Raw genomic sequence first — 19,727 nt, 5'->3', positions numbered from 1 at the left:
ACCAAAGACTGTTAGTGAGTTTTTTAAATGAGCGCATGCCTAAGAACAACCCCCCCTCCTTCACAGCTCATTTCGAGGGAACGCCTCCCAAAACTTGTGCACGAGTATTGGAACACGAGTGTTTACCACCTGGCATTCGCTGTGTCGTGTTAGTGGATTAATTATGTCGGACTCACCACAGGTAACTCATAATCTGCAGTTGTTACTCCTGTCTCCTGACAAAAACATTGCATGCGGCGCCTGTAGAGTGTGGAAAGTTACTGGAGCGCGCAGCCGCGCACGTCTCTCACAAGGAACGTCATGGCAGTGATTGACAAGCCAGAGGGCCAATCCGCGCATGTCTCTCACAAGGAACGTAATGGCAGTGATTGACAAGCCAGAGGGCCAATCGTTTACGCAATGATCGCATAAACGATTGGCTGATGTTTTTAAGGCCCTACCTCGTGCACAGATGATGTATATTAATATTATTCCTTTCAGTGCACCTAATAAATAATCTTTTATCAGTTAGTAAAGACAGTTTCAAGTAATATTGCAAAAATGTATAAAACAAAACATCCTCTTTAGCACCTTTAAGAAAATGTTTCCCCTAAACTTGTGTATATATGTTTTTTAGAATATGGCATCATTCCCCTCATGTTGCCTGTATTGAAATCAATTGTGAGTCCCATCAATAGTAGTCAGCACACTATAAGTTTTAGAATAGACCTCTTTTGTCTGGCAAATTTCTTTCCTTGTCATCTATCTTCATAGTTGGATGTTTTCTCCATTCAGGCATCTGTTTAGGATGCCATACTGGAGATTTAAAGGATTAGTTCACCTTGAAATGAAAATCACCCAAAGCTTTACTCACCCTCACGCCATCCAAGGTGTATTTGACTTTCTTCTTTCTGAGGAACACAATCAGTTATATTAATAAATATCCTGATGCGTCCAAGCTTTATAATGGCAGTGAACGGGACCAATGAGTATTAAGCTCAAGAAAGTGCATCCATCCACATCCATCCATCATAAAGGTACTCCACACGGCTTGAGGGGGTAAATAAAGGCCTTCTGAAGCGAAGTGATGTGTTTGTGTAAGAAAAATATCCATATTTAACAAGTTATAAAGTAAAATGTCTGGTTTCCGCCAGACCGCCTTCTGTACTCAGCTTACAAAGAAAGTGTAACTGATGTTGCGTCAGTTACACTTTTTTCGTAAGTTGAATACGGAAGGTGTAGGTTGTAGCTGAAGCGGTTTGAACTGCGAGAGGCATTACACTTTCTTCATATGCTGAATATGAAAGGCAGTCTGGCGGAAGCTAGGTATTTTACTTTATAATGTGTTAAATATGGATATTTTTCTTACACAAATGCATCATTTTGCTTCAAAGGGCCTTTATTTACCCCCCCAGAGCTGTGTGAAGTACGTTTATGGTGGATGGATGCACTTTCTTGAGCTTCATACTCATTGGTCCCGTTCACTGCCATTGTAAAGCTTGGATGTGTGCGGATATTTATTAATATAACTCCAATAGTGTTCATCAGAAAGAAGGTTAAATACACCTAGGAGGGCTTGAGGGTGAGTAATTCTTGGGTTAATTTTCATTTCAAAGTGAACTAATCCTTGAACTCTCCCTACTTGCTCTTGGACAGGGATTTTGCAAGTTTATTACTTCAATTATAATATTAAAGGTGGGTTGGAGTGGTGTGAGGAAATGGATATAACTTTGGCTGTTCTTAACTTTGCCCTTATTTTGGCCAAACAAGCTCATGAAAGGCACAAAGTGTGCTTTGCCCAGCTGGATCCACAGTGAATCCCTTGTGCCGTATTAAAAGCTTTTTCCCTTGTGTACTCTTTATGAACTCTTCCTCTTTCATACTCTTCTGTTCCTCTCGCTATTTATGTTTCTCACTCCTGCTCTGTGCATCTCTCTAAAAGATGGAACCAATTAAGGGCTGATGGTGGGGCATAGCAGGTGCCTGTGGGTTTTTCCCTGCCTATTAACCATTCATATGTCTACTGTTGAGCTTCTCACAGAAGTAATAACGAAGTGAGAGAGAGAAAGATAGAGTCCTTCACAATTTCAGAAAATCATTGTTGCGTTACTTTGCCACAAAGACTTCACTCAGTGTGTGCCAAACTGCCAGCCTGCAATTCAGGAATGTACAGAAACAATAAACTTCTCATATTGTATAGGCAATTAACATGCATAAGAAACTTTGGAAATATGTTTCTATTTTTGTCATTTATTCTCATAACTCAAAGGCAGGATTGTTTTTCTGGCAGTGGACTGTGGAGAAAAGGCTGTATTATATAAATGTTCAGGGATACAAATTCATAAGTGGGATTTAGTTTTTATACGTCTCTTTCTTATGTCAGATGTAGAATGGAAAATATGTTTTGCTAAGCTAAGAGTACATTAATGAAGAACAAAAAATGCTTGAGAAGAACTCTTTTAACTCCCCAAGTCTGTATTTTTGGTGCCTTTTCCTTACTATCTAGTTTAATTTTTATTCATTCTCTTCTACAGGACTCTGCCATTCAAGATGTGCCATCCACTGAAAAGATCCTACATGTGGAAACGGTTGATGCAGAGGAAACAGGCCAAACCCTGAAGTCTTACGACCATGAGGAAAAGAATGTGCTTCAGAAGGCGAGACAACAGTTTGCGCGGAACAAGCCGGGCGGTAGGAAGAAGAAATTAGAACCATCTTTGAAATGGAAGAACCTTGGACTCGTGTCCCCTTATGAGTAAGTGATAATTCCAAACCTTCTGTGGTGACCCAAAAAAGCCATCACAGCATGAACATCAGAGGCCACTGACTCTGGGCTGGCTGATGTTTGCTGGAGTGCATGTGGGCTTGTCTATGTACTGTACAGATACAAAGTTCAGCACTCATTCAGACTTTAAGAGATGGTTATATGTCTTATTATATTAGTCGCTCTTCTACTGTGAGTTTTAATTGGAGAAGTTGAATTATTAGTGACAGTCAGCTGGATAGAGTTGATCACTCAGACATTCTTCCTCCTTTGATTGATCTAGCAGACAAATCAGCTTTTTTGGCTGTTTCAACACTTGTTACTGGTAAGCGTCCTCTGAACAGACATCTAAGATTTCCAAAACAATAATCTTTTGTTTTGGAGAAATAAGAGTTTCCCAGATGTGAAAATTTACTTCAGTGTTCTGCCTTTAGCAGTGAAACAACCAAATTTGCATTCAGATGATCTAAGGTTTCTCTGTAAGCTGTCACAGTGCTAGATACCCACTAGAGAGCTACAGAAGACTGAAACTAACATATTACATGATGGGAGAGAAAATGTATAGAAAACAATTAAGGGCCAAGAAAATGCAACAAAGGATGCAGTTAATCTGAAAGTCGAAGTGGCTTTTTTAAAAACATATTTGGGACATTCACATAGTCCTATTGCAATACTTATGTAGTAAAAATAAAACATCAGACTAGACATACAAAGCAACCTCATAATGTGAATTTAAAATTACAAAAGTAACCTGAAATTTTTTGGACTTTGTGCAGTTTTGTGCCTCAAAAACAATTAAAATCATTGAGGGCAAAACAACAACAACAAATAAATAAATAAATAAATAAGAAGAAAGAAAAAAGAAAAGAAAAAATAGATCTGAAACAAAGTCGACATGAAACAGAGATTGTGATTCTTTTTTTTTTCTAATGTCATGTATATCAACTTCTCAAATGAGAAAAGAATGTAGGGTGGGACTTGATTTTGTCCATCTAGAATTGGTTAGATAGATTGGATTCATTAATAATGAATATTAAACACTGCGATATTCCATACAAATACACTATATTGCCAAAAGTATTGGGACACCCTTCTAAATCATTGAATTCAGGTGTTCCAATCACTTCCATGGCCACAGGTGTATAAAATCAAGCACCTAGGCATGCAGACTGCTTCTACAAACATTTGTGAAAGAATGGGTTGCTCTCAGGAGCTCAGTGAATTCAAGCATGGTACCTGTGATAGGTTGCCACCTGTGCAATAAGTCCAGTGAAATTTCCTCACTACTAAATATTCCACAGTTCAACTGTTAGTGGTATCATAACAAAGTGGAAGCAATTGGGAACAACAGCAACTCAGCCACGAAGTGGTAGGCCACATAAAATCAAAGAGTGGGGTCAGCGCATGCTGAAGCGCACAGTGCACAGAAGTCGCCAACTTTCTGCAGAGTCAGTAGCTACAGACCTCCAGACTTCGTGTGACCTTCAGTTTAGCTCAAGAACAGTGCATAGAGAGCTTCATGGAATGGATTTCCATAGCCGAGCAGCTGCATTCAAGCCTTAAATCACCAAGTGCAATTGCAAAGCATTGGATGCAGTGGTGTAAAGCATGCCGCCACTGGACTCTAGAGCAGTGGAGATGTGTTCTCTGGAGTGACGCATCACGCTTCTCTGTCTGGCAAGATGGACGAGTCTGGGTTTGGTGGTTGCCAGGAGAATGGTACTTGGCTGACTGCATTGTGCCAAGTGTAAAGTTTGGTAGAGGGGGGATTATGGTGTGGGGTTGTTTTTCAGGGGTTGGGCTTGGCCCCTTATTTCCAGTGAAAGGAACTCGGCTACACTTTATTTTACAGTGCCGTAGTTACATTGTAATTACTGAAATAAGTACTGGGTACTATAAATTAAATACATGTACTTACTATAGAGTTACAGTTAGGGTTAGGGTTTGGTTTAGGGTTAGTTACTTGTAATTATGCATACTTTACTGTTATTACTATAGTAAGTACATGTAGTAACGTGTAACTACGGCACTGTAAAATAAAGTGTTACCAGGAACTCTTAATGCTTCAGCATAAGACATTTTGGACAATTTCATGCTCCCAACTTTATGGGAACAGTTTGGGGATGGCCCCTTCCTGTTCCAACATGACTGCGCACCGTTGCACAAAGCAAGGTCCGTAAAGACATGGATGAGTGAGTTTGGTGTGGAGGAACTTGACTGGCCTGCACAGAGTCCTGACCTCAACCCGATAGAACACCTTTGGGATGAATTAGAGCGGAGACTGTGAGCTCTCACAAATGTGCGTCTAGAAGAATGGTCAAAAATTCCCATAAACACACTGGAAAGCCTAAACCTTGTGGAAAGCCTTCCCAGAAGAGTTGAAGCTGTTATAGCTGCAAAGGGTGGGCGAACCCCATATTAAACCCTACGGATTAAGAATGGGATGTCATTAAAGTTCATGTGCACATGAAGGCAGGCGTCCCAAAACTTTTGGCAATATAGTGTATAAGAATTTTAGGTAACACTTTACAATAAGTCATTAGTTAACATTAGTTGACTACATTAGTTAACGTGAATTAATAATGAACTGCACTTATACAGCATTTATTAATCTTTTTATTTTAAATGTACTAATACATTATTAAAATCTTGTTAACATTAGTTAATGCACTGTGAACTAACATGAACAATGAACAACTGTATTTTCATTAACTAACATTAACGAAGATTAGTAAATACAGTAACAAATGTATTACCAAAGTCCCTTTAAGACAAGTCATTTCACTCGGCGGCCATCTTTGAAACGCCTCTCGGGCATCCTGGGCATCATGCAATCTCTCTGAATGGGGAAACATCAAATTCTCCAAAACTGTTCGCCAATCTTACGATTAAATTTCATATTTGAAATCACCAATGAAATCTAACAACTGGCTCATAAACTTAGTTTCTAAACGCTCGAATCATGACAAAAAAACTGTATTTTTCAGGTTGGATCAAGCTAATGTGCATGCGCAGACCTAAATGCGCGTCTCTTCGGAGGCTCGCATCTGACTGTTTCTATAGAAACCGGTGATTCTAGCGGCCGCTGAAGTGACGCGATGACTTTACCAGTCGGTGATTGGCTCTTATTTAGAAGGCGGGACCTATTCCGCCATATTGCGCGTTACACTTTCTCCCATTCAAAACAATACGAGTGACACGTCTTGTGTTATTTTATAGTCTTTGGTATTACTTATGGTTAGTTCATGTTAGTTACATTAAAGGTGCCCTAGATTCAAAAATTGAATTTACCTTGGCATAGTTGAATAACAGGAGTTCAGTACATGGAAAAGACATACAGTGAGTCTCAAACCCCATTGTTTCCTCCTCCTTATATAAATCTCATTTGTTTAAACGACTTCCGAAGAACAGGCGAATCTCAACATAACACAGACTGTTACGTAACAGTCGGGGTGTACGCCCACAATATTTGCATAATGCCAGCCCATGTTCAATAACCCTAATGTTAGTAACCCTAACCCTAACCCTAACCCTAACCCTAACACAAGCCAGTATTAACGTCTGGAGCTGCACACAGCCGAATCATCAGACTAGGTAAGCAAGAATAACAGTGAAAAATGGCAGATGGAGCAATAATAACTGACATAATCCATGATAGCATGATATTTTTACTGATATTTGTAAATTGTCTTTCTAAATGTTTCGTTAGCATGTTTCTAATGTACTGTTAAATGAGGTTAAAGTTACCATCATTTCTTACTGTATTCACAGAGACAAGAGCCGTCGCTATTTTCATTTTTTAAACACTTGCAGTCTGTATAATGCATAAACACAACTTCATTCTTTATAAATCTCTCCAACAGTGTAGCATTAGCCGTTAGCCACGGAGGACAGCCTCAAATTCACTCATAATAAAACGTTAACATCCAAATAAATACTTTACTCACATAATTCGAAGCATGCATACAGCATGCATGACGAACATCTTGTAAAGATCCATTTGAGGGTTATATTAGCTGTGTGAACTTTGTAAATGCGCTGTAATATAGTCGACAGCTCGTGTGGCAGGGAGCACGCGATTTAAGGGGGTGGCGCCGAGTGTAAATCAGTGCATTGTTAATGGTGCCCCAAAATAGGCAGTTAAAAAAATTAATAAAAAAAAATCTATGGGGTATTTTGAGCTGAAACTTCACGGACACATTCAGGGGACACCTTAGACTTATATTACATCTTGTGAAAAAGCATTCTTGGGCACCTTTAATGTTTAACTAATGATCCTTATTGTAAAGTGTTACCGAATTTTGATTTCATGGCTTTAAAGTGTATATACATGTGTTAATAAGTGTCTGATTGTTGTTGTTTTTGTTTTTCCAGGGAAACAGAGGAGAGGGCCAGAAAAAGCAGAGAAAGCAAGAGGATTTTGGAATATGGCACAAAGTCACCCGCATCAGAGAACAAAAAAAAGTCAAATTTTTCTGGATCGTCTCTGCCAGGCTGCCACTCTTCTCAAAAAATGTATGCCACAATCTCAGTCCACAGAAATAGCTTTTTCATTGTACATGTGGTATTTCCTCTGAGGTAAAAACCTAACCATTGCAATAGGATCTGAAAAACCCTCTCCCAGGAACACGCATAATTGAATAACTCTTTATTCTCCTGGCCAAATATAAAAAACGTATCCAATCACTGAATTGGAAATAAAGACTCACTTTCAGGGCAAATTATTTCAGCTGTGGATAAGTATTCATTTTATAGCCTTTAATAAGACACGGATGAAGCAGCCGTTCAGGTCGGTGTGCACACAGAACGGTCCTCTGGTGCTACTGGGAGTAGCGGTCTGTAATAACCGGCCTGTGCCTGAGCCACTGATAACCCTGTTCCTTCTCCTGACTCCTCTCTGTCTGTTTGGCGATGGTGAGTGAAAACTCCAGCTGTCCCTATAACATCCACTGCCAGAGTACACAGTCCTGCCTGTAAGGAGCTCCGGGTGCAGCCGCAGTTTCTCTTTTTCCTGACGTTTTAAATCAGTGATGCACACAAAAACAGTGTAGCATTCTGTAGATCATTTGGATGTGTTCATGGTACACAAACAAATCAGTAATGTAATGTATATCACACTAAGCCAGCACACTTACAATCTTTTGCATTGCAAAAACACATTCCACACTTCCAGTAAGTGACTAGCACCGAAAGAGATGAGTACGCTGCTGTCCGGCAATACAGTTATCCCCTGGAAAACATATCTGAGTCCCTCTGGCCTCTTCTCCTTGTGTACCGAGTTTCATGACTCGTTTCCCGATACATTCATTTCAGTAGCCTGATCCGCTTTAACGGCCATCTGCGTTTGTGCGTGCGTGTATAAGCTCGCGATGAAAGAGTTCAGAAATGCACTGATGACCACTCCAGTCTTCCTCTCTCTCTGTTGCTCCATCTCTGGTCTCTCAATCCCCTGCCGTTTAATTTGATGCCATGGCTTAAGATGACACTTCAAATACACCCCTGAGTTTGATGGCCGTTTTGTCCAAGGGTTTGAGCATGAGGCCTTTCAGAGAGCAATAATTCATTCCACATTGGATTCAGAGAGATTTTACCAGAGCTTTTGAGAGAATGGGCTGTGTGGTTTGGCTTGCACCTGCTCCGACTCTCCTTCGATTTGATGTATTAAGCTCTATTTATTAGAGAAAGGGCTTTTTCTATAATGTCCTGTTATGTATGGATAGGTCTCATTTCTATCCTGAGAAAATTCTGTGGGAGAGTACTTCTCACAGTGTGTGTCTGAGAGACATAAAATTGTTGGCCAGCTTGAATATTAATACGTCTAATAGGCGCATATGTGTGTGTGTGCACAGTAAAACCCCAGGAGGAGCTGATGACTTCAGCGAGAGTTCATCAGACGATGAGGAAGATGAGGAACAGCCCGAAAGACGTGCGGAGGCCGCCACCGACCTGCCCTCCGAATACTGGCAGATCCAGAAGCTAGTCAAATACTTAAAGGTAAAAAACACATTCACTTGTAGAAATGCACACACCAACATGCATCGATACTAGAGCCGTCATGATCTCAGATTTTCACTACACGATTATCACGGGCAAAAGAATTCACTGTAAAAATACTATTGCGATATCTATGGAAATGTTAATTTATCACAAATGATCACAATATTATCTAAAAAATAATGGGATAAAACTTTACAATAAGGTTCATTAGTTAAACATTAGTTAATGTATTAACTAACATGAACTAACCATGAGCAATACATTTGTTACTGTATTTACTCATCTTCGTTAATGTTAAATGAAATGAAATGAAAATGCAGTTGTTAATGAAAATACAGTTGTTAATGAAAATACAGTTGTTAATGAAAATACAGTTGTTCATTGTTTGTTCATGTTAGTTCACAGTGCATGCTGAAATTAACTGAAATTAACATTAACAAAGATTAATGAAGTGCAGTTCATTATTAGTTCATGTTAACTAATGAACCTTATTGTAAAGTGTTACCAAATAATGCTATCAGTCAAATTCATCTTTAACTTTAATTTGTGTTTTCACAAAGAAAAAAAAGAATCACTGAATATATGAGTGTAGGGAGACGGAAAAAGAGTTTGTAATCATAACTGTACAAATTCATAGAAAAAGAACTTACAGTACTGCAAAATGATCTGTCCAAAATCACATACTGTCTAGTAGGGGTGGGAATCACAGGGTACCTCAAAATACGATACATGGCTCACGATATCGATAATATCACGATACAATCCTATAATGATGCATCACAATATCTGTCTAACTATGAAAACAAAATGCCCATGAAAAGGTTAAGTGCAGGTTTTCCACACTTTGGACTTAAACGTGGCTGGGGCATCTATTATTTTACTCACTATTTTACTCTCCGCCATCCCATTAAAAACGGGATAAAAACTTTAAAACGGTTAACTTTTTCTTAGGCTAGTTAACTTGTTCAGATTTCCCTCATTCATGTGTTGAGCACCACCTCGAGAAGCCATAAAGTAGTGACGCTGGGAGCAGGGAAATCTATTTAGAGCACCTTATTTTATTAATTAAAATATCGATATTTGGGCCAACGTATCGATTCTCGTATCACATGGAGAAGGACAACGATATATTTCCCTATCAATATTTTGTCCCACCCCTACTGTCTAGTTGGCATATTTGGTTTGCCTTACGACCGTTAAAAAATGTATGTTCTATATAGCATGAATATGGGTAGTATGAATGAATCAGACATTCTACATCCGCCATGTTGTCACTGTCAATGACACCAGCATCAGTTGCATCCTTCATGCCATTCAAACTTTCCCGTGGCTTCATGGGTAGTAAGTGTCAATCAAATGCGCAGTCCAGAATTTAGCAGCAGTAGTAGGTCACTGGGTACTTTTCACCTACTGTTTTTCAAATACTATGATTTGGATAACTACTCTTTTGCGTACTGTTTTTTTGCATACTATATTGTATAGGAGTGGCATATTTGGACACATTGTCTGTTAAGCTACTTTTTTCTTGTCTTTGGTGTGAGTAGAATGTTCGCTTACTGTCACTCCGACGACAAGATTTTGTTCTTAGTAGCAGCTACACACTGCGTTGTCATTTTCTTTTTCTGTTTTATGATGGTTGGCAGCAACCTACTATACTGGAGTGTCAACCGGTTACTGGTGCTGGATTATTAAAATTACATATGGGTATTAAAACTACGGAAGAGGATTAGGGCCAAGCAATAATAAAAAAAACCATCTCGAGATTAAAGTTGAGATAAAATGTTGAGAATAAACTCGTTAAATTTCGAGAAAAAAGTTGAGATAAAATGTTGAGAATAAACTCGTTAAATTACGAGAAAAAAGTCGTTAAATTTAGAGAAAAAAGTCGTTACATTTCGAGAAAAAAGTCAATAAAATGTTGAGAATAAACTCGTTAAATTATGAAAATAAACTTAAATTTCGAGAAAAAACTTTAAATTTCGAGAAAAAAGTCGAGATAAAATGTTGAGAATAAACTAATTAAATTACAAGAAAAAACTCGTTAAATTTCGAGAAAAAAGTCGAGATAAAATGTTGAGAATAAAGTCATTAAATTATGAGAAAAAAGTCATTAAATTACGAGAACAAATTCGTTAAATTACGAATTTGTTCTCATAATTTAACGACATTTTTCTCATAATTTAATGACTTTATTCTCATAATTTAACGAGTTTATTCTCAACATTTTATCTCGACTTTTTTCTCGAAATTTAACAACATTTTTCTCATAATTTAACGAATTTGTTCTCGTAATTTAACGAGTTTTTTCTTGTAATTTAATGACTTTATTCTCAACATTTTATCTCGACTTTTTTCTCGAAATTTAACGAGTTTTTTCTCGTAATTTAACGAGTTTATTCTCAACATTTTTTCTCGACTTTTTTCTCGAAATTTAACAAGTTTTTTCTCGTAATTTAACAACTTTAATCTCAAGATGGTTTTATTTTTTTATGATTGCTTGGCCCTAATCCTCTTCCGTATAAAACAATTTAAATATTTCCTTTTTTTTTAAAGCATCACTGTTATTGTCAATACATATAGTATATTGCGACACCCCTTGTCAGTACATTAAAAAGGGGTTTACAATAAACAAAATTTGCAAAATTGATCTTTCACATTAATGTGAGAATAAAATAAGGTAATTAAAAGACACATCATCTCCTTTTACAATAGCCTGTAGTAAATGGTATAATAAGAGGGCAATAGGCCTTTTGTAGATTAAAAGGGCACTGATGTTAAACACCAGAGGACATAGTTTGTACACTTTTTTAAAAAGATCATCTTAACCTCCTAAGACCTGGGAAAAGATGTCATTACAAATAAAAGTAAAATTACATGAAATGACATGTATAGGTGAAAACAATGGGATTTTTTTTTTAGGTTTCAGGATTTTTTTTTTAAAACCAAACTTTGTTTAAAGATGATTTTCAACTATGTTATGAAAGGTGTAATGGAATTAACTAATATACCATACATGAGTTTTCCCATTCAATGCAATGTGTCTATACACTGTATCTAATTATTATATTAATGTGTTCTTAGAGCAGCATGTAATGGAAAAAAAAAGAAGTGTAATAGTTGGCAACATTTTCATAGTATTATCTAATATTTCATAGGAATACTGATATATAATTTCTTTCCCTATTCACTTGTTTGTTTTGTCTCCTAAATGCCTAATAAACATGATTTAAGTCCTGGTGTCCTCTACAGAGGACATGCATGAAATCAATGCCTTGTTTTGTAACAGAAAGTGATATTTTGATTAGAAACCCCATAACATTTTCCTGAGATGTTGATTTATAACAAACTATTTGAAGATTAGTCAGATTTAAATGATAATTACAAAATATTATCTATATAAGAATGTTAAATATGTTCATTAAGTCCTTTTTTAAAAACCAAGGAGAAGTTGTTGTCCTGGTGAAACCTTCAAACATTTGGTATCTCTGAAAAGCCCTGAATGCTCTTTACAGGACATCCAGACTTAAAGCTGTGACATGAATGGTGTCAGAGAAATTCACTTAAATATAATGTCCTTGTACGAGGACACAGGGATGCAGGAGGCTAAGTGTAGTGAGCAATAAATCATGTAAAGAAAAACATCCAAGAAAAGTTCAACCGCAGGTAGATATTTTTAGCCCAGTAAAACAGGATAATGAATGTGATTTTCCCAACGGGAGGTGCTCATCCTCTACCAAACGTCAGGAAAAAAGCACTTGATAACAAAATCCTGTTTGATTTTGGAAAGCGTTTGGAAAGTGGATTTGAAAAGTTAGGTTGTTTTTTTTCTTTTCTGATTTGTGTGAGGTGTTTGGGGATGCGTTTGTTACATTGCTGTTTTCAACTCTAGACAGCATGTGTTTATAACGTGCCCTTCCCAGCATTCTATCTGTCTGGAAACCACAGTTCTTATTTATGAGGGTTTGTCCAGTAGCGCTCTTATAATGTCATTACCATCAGAAGCCGAAACACAGTCTGTGCCAAACTAAATATCTGTTTTATTTTTGGAGTGAAGGTTCAGTTTTTCTCCTCCCCTCTGTCTTTTCTTCTGCTCTTTTCCAGGGTATAGACATGCGTTTGTATTTCTGGGAGATTACACTTCTATAAGGTGATGCATGAATGATCGGACTTGTGCTTTAATGGCTGTTTATCTAGGGATATTTTTGCAGTCTACATTACCTGAACTGTACATTTACATGTCTTCGTGTTTGCCTTTCTGTACACATGTACGGAGGGCAGTTTGCACCAGTGACTACATCCTTTCATGATGTGTTAGTGTTATATTAATAAATAGTGCATGCCTTTAGACCGCAAAACATTACACACACCAAACTCTATTCAGTTGTTGCCTGGATGGGTCAGAGAACGAGCGTTGAGTATAATTGCACGTTCACACATTCACAGACACACTTTGTAACTGCGTCAGTGTGTAGAGGAGGTGGCCACAGGCTGTTTGTCTCACTAGATTCTGCCCAACTGCCTCATTAGCTTGAATTAGAGAAACATGGCAGCCAAACAGAGTTGCATAGAAACATTCTCACACTGTCCCTTCTTCCAATTACCCCATTCTGCTCCTCGCTAATCGCTTGCAAGGAAGTGAATTGCTAGTTCCCTAATGCTCTTATATGTTGAAAAAGTGTGCTATTTTTGCCAATGTGATTATCTAAATTTTTTTATTACTGAGTCATTTTGACTTAGTTTGCACAGTGTCTGTGTCTGCTCAGGAAATGAAGCCTAAATCTGGATCTCTCTCTCACTGCAACGGCTCATTCTGTGTTTCTCACAGAATACAAGACTTTCGGAGTAATAATGTCCACAAATAAAAGACGTTAGATGTTTTAAAATGATCCTCAGCATGGAATAAATTTAAACGGCTACAGTTTTTCATTTGCGTAGTGGCAGAAATTGAAATTCCTGTCAGAATAATAGAACAGTTGTTATTTGTAACCAGAGTAATGTCCACATCTTGTTATCTCAAATGGCCATTATGAGGTATTGCTCCATCTACTGGACAAAGTGAGTACTAAATTGAAGTCAGATCAAGCTGCTGATGCACCTCAGTCCTCAGTCCAATTTTCTGAATTTCTTTAACCCTACAGAAATTCATATTACTTTTGAAAAATGTTTTAAAAAAGTGCACACCCACATGTGATGAAGATAGTATTATCAGTATTCTAATACATGCTTTTATTTTTCATAGAGTGGTTTGGCTCATTAGGGTCAGCATAATGAGATTACATGACCTATTCTACTCTCTATACCTCTATTTTGGCCAGTGTAACATACACTACCTTTCAAAGGCTTAAGATTGGTAAGGATGTTTTTGAAAGAAGATTCTTATGCTTACCAAGGCTGCATTTATTTAATATATAAAAAAACAGCAATATTGTGAAATATTATTACAATTTAAAATAACTGTTTTCAATTTTAATATTTTGAAATGTAATCTATTCCTCTGATGGCAAAGCTAAATTCTCAGCATCTTTACTCCAGTCTTCAGTGTCACATGATCTTTCAGGATTCATTCTAATATGCTGATTTGGTGCTCAAGAAACATTTCGTATTATTATCAGTGTAGAAAACAGCTGTGCTGCTTTCTGATTTTGTGCTGAAACTGTGATTCAGGATTCTTTGATGAATTGAAAGTTCAAAAGAACAGCATTTATTTGATTTTTTTTTTTTTTGTGAATGTCTTTACTGTCACTTTTGATCAAATTAATGCATCCTTGCTGAATAAAAGTATTGATTTTTTTCAAAAATCTTACTGACCCCAGACTTTAAAACAGTAGTGTGATTAGTGTAACATCAGTTTATTAGTAAAGTGGTATCATTAACCATAAGAGTTAGCAATTGAAATTTACATAAAGGATGGCATAACATCACCCATTCCGTCTGCTTTTACACAAATGGTTTGTGTGTGTGTGTGTGTGTGTGTGTGTGTGTGTGTGTGTGTGTGTGTGTATGTGTGCGTGCGTGCGTGCAAGTGAAGGTGCTCGTAAATACTCTGTGGATATGCTGTTTTGCTTCAAGTTTATACTGTCCATTAAATGTGATATCTCTTTGCTCTTAAATCTAGACGAGGCGGCTCTGCTTTGTGGTTCTATGGCTTCTCTCTGTGTAAATCATTTATACAGCTGTCTTTATCTTGCTCTGGAGAGCTGGCTGCTTAATTGGGAATAAATATGATCAGACATCAGTCAGCTTCTCTATAAATTAACTCTAATGTGTATATCATACACAACACTTGTGCCAGAATGAATATTCACATTCTCTTTTCGTAATACTTCTTTGTTCTCATTCACTCTGACACTTTCTTTCTTTTTTCTTTCTGCCCTCTCAATTTTCTCCAGAGCATCAATATAGCTTTGTTTTCTTCTTAAGTTTTATTTATATATCTTTTCTCTCTGTTTGACTTTTCCTCCTTTTTCCTTTTTGCTTTCATTCTCTGTGTCACCGTGCTTCTGTGTTTTGCTCTTCAGGAGAATTTGTTAATTTTCTGAGAAATGGGCAGGATTTATGAATGCTGGCTCATTCCGCACTGTTTTGAGCTGTATAGTTCAAGTATTCTTTCCTCAGGATAGGTTTTTATGGTGACATGCAGCTTGTGCTGTCATTGGGACCTGCTTTCCTGCTCTGAAACAGAACTACAATTTATCAGCTCTTTCTGTATTTTTGTGACAGTTAAATTACTTCAAATGCCACTAGGCATGGCTATTTATTGAAGGAAAATGTTTACAAGCAAGCTTTTTAGCCTTTTTAGCTTTGATCACAGATGAATGTGAGGCTTTCTCTCCAACTTTTGTCTGAAGATGTTTTAACCTTCTGGGGTCTAAGGTGTTTTCTGGGCCCTGGAGATGTTTTGACATGCCCTGAAATTTGTGCTCATTTCAGTTACTTAAAACATTCTTGTAGCCTTGATCCTGTAGCCAAGAGTTTTCACTACACTACGGCTCTTCAACTGGCGACCCAAGGGCCAAATCTCGCCCGCCAATCATATTCATCTGGCAATCTCCCTCCTACTCTTTTCTTGGTGGTGCGGCTTAATTTGGTTAAATATCGTGGCCGCAGTGGCGCATGCAGATGTACGGCTATATACACACTGCTTGTACCATGAACGCTCCTCCGACTGACCTGAGAAACGTTTTCAGTTGTTATGTGTGTCCCATATTTCTGTCGACCGAACCAGCAATATCAGTCATTCGTGAATGAATCATTCTTTTGTCTCGATTCTTTTCCGTGAATTGGCCAAGCGCGCTTACATCAATCTGAAAAGCTTTGGATTCATTCGGACCACTCTGTCACTGAATCATCTGAGGTGATTTCTTGGTCAGTAACGACAAATACAGAACAAATGGCTCTGTTTTCAGGAATTTCACTAGTTTACTTTGACCTTCGCAGCACGGCCCAGTGGATAACGGAACGAAAGCTTAAAGGAGCTGCGTTTATTCCCGGTCACCATTATTAAACAGCATTGCGACATCTAGTGAGACATCTAGTGTTTCAATTCGACACACACTTCTCGCTTACAAACTACAAATCCCTCGATGATTAAACTAGTTTTAAATCGGATGAAACAGCCTCAACATTCCCAACAAGACTGATGAGGAAAACAGGAGAAACGTGCCATGAATGAAGATAATAACTAATAAATCCCAAAATCACCACACTAACACACAAACTTTTACCATGAATAAACTAGTAAATTACCGTGGTTTGTGGAAATGTGGAATATTTATATTGAAAACTGTTATAGCCATTTATATTGCAATATATTTATTAGGTGGATAGGGGAATATATAATTCATTTCTTTGTGAAAGTGTGTATAGTTTTTACCTGTGTTTAGGTGTTTTTATAGACCTATATAATATATCATAATATAATATAATTTGACAGTGGTAGTGAGTAGCCATGTATGGTTTTACCTGTGGTTACCAAGTCTCACTGTGATGATATTTTAATTTATATAAATATAAATATGCTACTTAGGCTTCTGGAGTCGTTTTTTGTGAGAAAATTTTACTTCCGCATCTGAAAAATCCCAAATCAGAAGTGACGTAACTGAAGGGAGCGCGATCAATATAAACAATAGGAAAACAATGGATCGCAATGACAGTTTGGACGCTGAGGAAATTGTAAATGTTTATTCATACTCATATAACAAACCACAGCCATACAATTAGCCTCTTCTGTGGTCAAGAGAGCAGGGACAGGCCCGGATTAGACAGAACAATGGTCAAAAGAGACAAATTGAGCTGTTGTGTGAGGAGAACCAGTGGGGAACACGATAAGAGACTGGTGTTAGCTTTTAGATATATACTAGTTAGCTAATAACAGCAACACTGTGCTCAGATCGTAATATTGTACAGATTATTATCATGAATCAGGCAATAGCAAACCTAATGGTCGTCTAGGAAAAACGTTATTGATTACTAATAACATAAACTAATAAACTTCGTTAATATCCGTCCACACTAACGTTACGTGATTTAGCGGTTTCTCATCACGACTGATTTGGTAACGTTAGTTAGCAAATGTAAAAAAAAAAAAAAGATTAAAAAAAAGACTTACGGTGCACCATTCACGTTTTATCTCTCTGACGGATCCGTGATCATGTCTCCCGCCGGCGGCCGAACATAAGTAGTGTTACTGTATGTGTTTCTTGTAATGTTATCCTTTATTCATAAATTTTGTGTTATGAGTTTATTCCGTGCCGATCACTGATAGTGTGGGGATGTATATGATGCCATGATTATGTAGTTGTGTGAACTTGAATGCACGTTTACAGTCAAGTTTATATACATGGCATGAATGAAACTGGAGTATTTACATTACCAGCACATAATTCAAAACTGTTTTGTGTGAGTTTGAGACTGTATGCATTTGTGTACATAATTTGTATTTATCAGTGTTGAAATTGATTAAAATAAAAACGGTGAAGCATCGCGTGTGTAAGTTTATTCATTTAATATAATCATTTACAGTAGTATTACAATGTTGAACTCCATCATATGATGATGGAGGATGATATTCTTCCGGTCTATAATGAACGTGTTTTTCGAAGCAGATGCAGAAGTGAAGTCCTGTCTCTTCACCTGCACAAAACACACCCGGCATGGAAGATAGCAGCGTCCTTTTTCGTGTTAGTAAACCTCTGGACTCAATGTCCTGACAGGCTGGAGTTTGTGCAACCTCTACAAACACAATAATTTACCATGATGGTGATAAATAGAATACAAAAACTACCGAAAACACTGATTCACGACCGCTCCTACTGAATACCAACCTGCGCTGCACTGAGTCAACACAGAGCTCGGCGAACGACTCCCTTTAGTGACGTAAAATGACGCAACGCTGAAAAAAAGTTTTACTTTATCTACTAAATTCATGCCTTTATGTCCTGCAAAACATTTTTAATCCCTGCAATACCTTTTTATATGGTATTTTTTTACAAGGTTATATATTCATCTCGAAAAAAATGTTTAACCTTCCGGCCCTCCTCAACTTTTTGATTCCATAATCTGGCCCTTGAATAAAACTACTTGAAGAGCCCTGCACTACACAATGATATGAAAATCATCCTGCCCACTCATTCACATAAAACAATATATTGATTGAACTTTTGTGAGACACTTTGTGTGTTTTGAAAGGTTGTATGAGAGGGAGTGAAAATTACCATTTTGATGTGTTTCACACCCAGGAAGAACATTAAAAAAATCTTCATCTTTATATATAGAGCTGTTCGATATAATATAGTTTACAGCTTGTGATGATACAATCTCAGAGCAGAGATTTGCTCTAGAGTATAGAAATATTTGGTTATTTTGTATATCCGTCCAGTAACATATGAGAGGTAAGATGGCATATATTAATACTGACATATATTAATGTCAGTAAGGTGTATAGTGATATCAAATGATAAACTTGTCAGTCATCCATGTTCACAGCTTTTATCTGTGTGTGCATCTGTCCTGAACATCTCTCTTCACACCACAGACTGAGGGCCCGTTAGAATCGAGACAGAGACATAATAAAAGACCTTCAGATGTTTTCTGATTTGTAAAGAATGTCTACAGCACGTTGAGCCCAAAGCTGCTAGAAAATGAAAGCATATGAACATTGGATTTCTTTTTCCCTGGTATCAGTACTAAATATAGCTTTGTGTTTTTACAAGGTTCAGTGCTAACCCATCAAATGCTTTGAAGATGGAGAGAGTGGCAAGACAAGAGAGTGCAGTGGATTCACTGCTAGTTTTGGTTCACATTTAGTCCAGCCATTTAATATGGACAACACATGTGCTACTTTCTTCTTCTGTCTTTCTGTCTCCGCCTCTCTATGACTATTTTTCTCACTTCTTAGCACTCTCTTTGTCTGTCTCCTTCATTACTTTCATTAGTTTCTTCATATCTGCCCACCCCTTTCTTTCAAGTCTACCTTCATTTTTCATTATTAGTCCTACTATATGTGTTTCTCTCTTTCATCTGATGTTCACCTGTTCTCACATCCATGAAATTTCGATCAAATTGGAAGGGGTGGTTTATCCGATCCATCAGCAAAAAATTACCATGTAAACGCTTGAATCCGACTACTTTCTCAATCGTATCCAGAAGTCTCTGGGGCACATGCACAGTGCAATGTTGACACGCATTACACAGTGCACAAGTTCACGTTCATGTCTTTAGTTGTAAAACCTTTGCTGATTTATGAATGTGTATGCCAACAGGGCAAAAATAATGATGAGTTCTGTTGGTGTCACGTCCACAGTTGTCTCCGCAAGTGTGATTGATATGACATCACACGAAGAGCGTGTGCGCAAAAGTTTTAATCGGAATGTATATAAAACACATATAAATGGATATTTGAATCAGATTACAATGGTTAGAGTACATGTAAACAGATCTGCAATCGGATTCAGTTCATTCGGATTGGCAAAAATTGGTGCATGTAAAC

The 19,727-nt window shown here is 37.4% G+C and overlaps 1 protein-coding gene across 1 annotated transcript in view; it reads left to right on the top strand.

Annotated features, from left to right (window-relative positions):
- Positions 1-19,727, top strand: part of odad2 (outer dynein arm docking complex subunit 2) — an 80,090-nt gene that overhangs the window by 27,779 nt on the left and 32,584 nt on the right. The window contains 3 exon segments of the mRNA XM_048171093.1: positions 2,514-2,734; positions 7,118-7,258; positions 8,593-8,737. Coding sequence (XP_048027050.1) covers positions 2,514-2,734; positions 7,118-7,258; positions 8,593-8,737 — 507 coding nt within the window.

The sequence above is a fragment of the Megalobrama amblycephala genome, linkage group LG20 (genome assembly GCF_018812025.1).
Source record: "Megalobrama amblycephala isolate DHTTF-2021 linkage group LG20, ASM1881202v1, whole genome shotgun sequence".
NCBI lineage: Eukaryota > Metazoa > Chordata > Actinopteri > Cypriniformes > Xenocyprididae > Megalobrama > Megalobrama amblycephala.
This window is presented reverse-complemented; position numbering and strand designations above follow the sequence as displayed.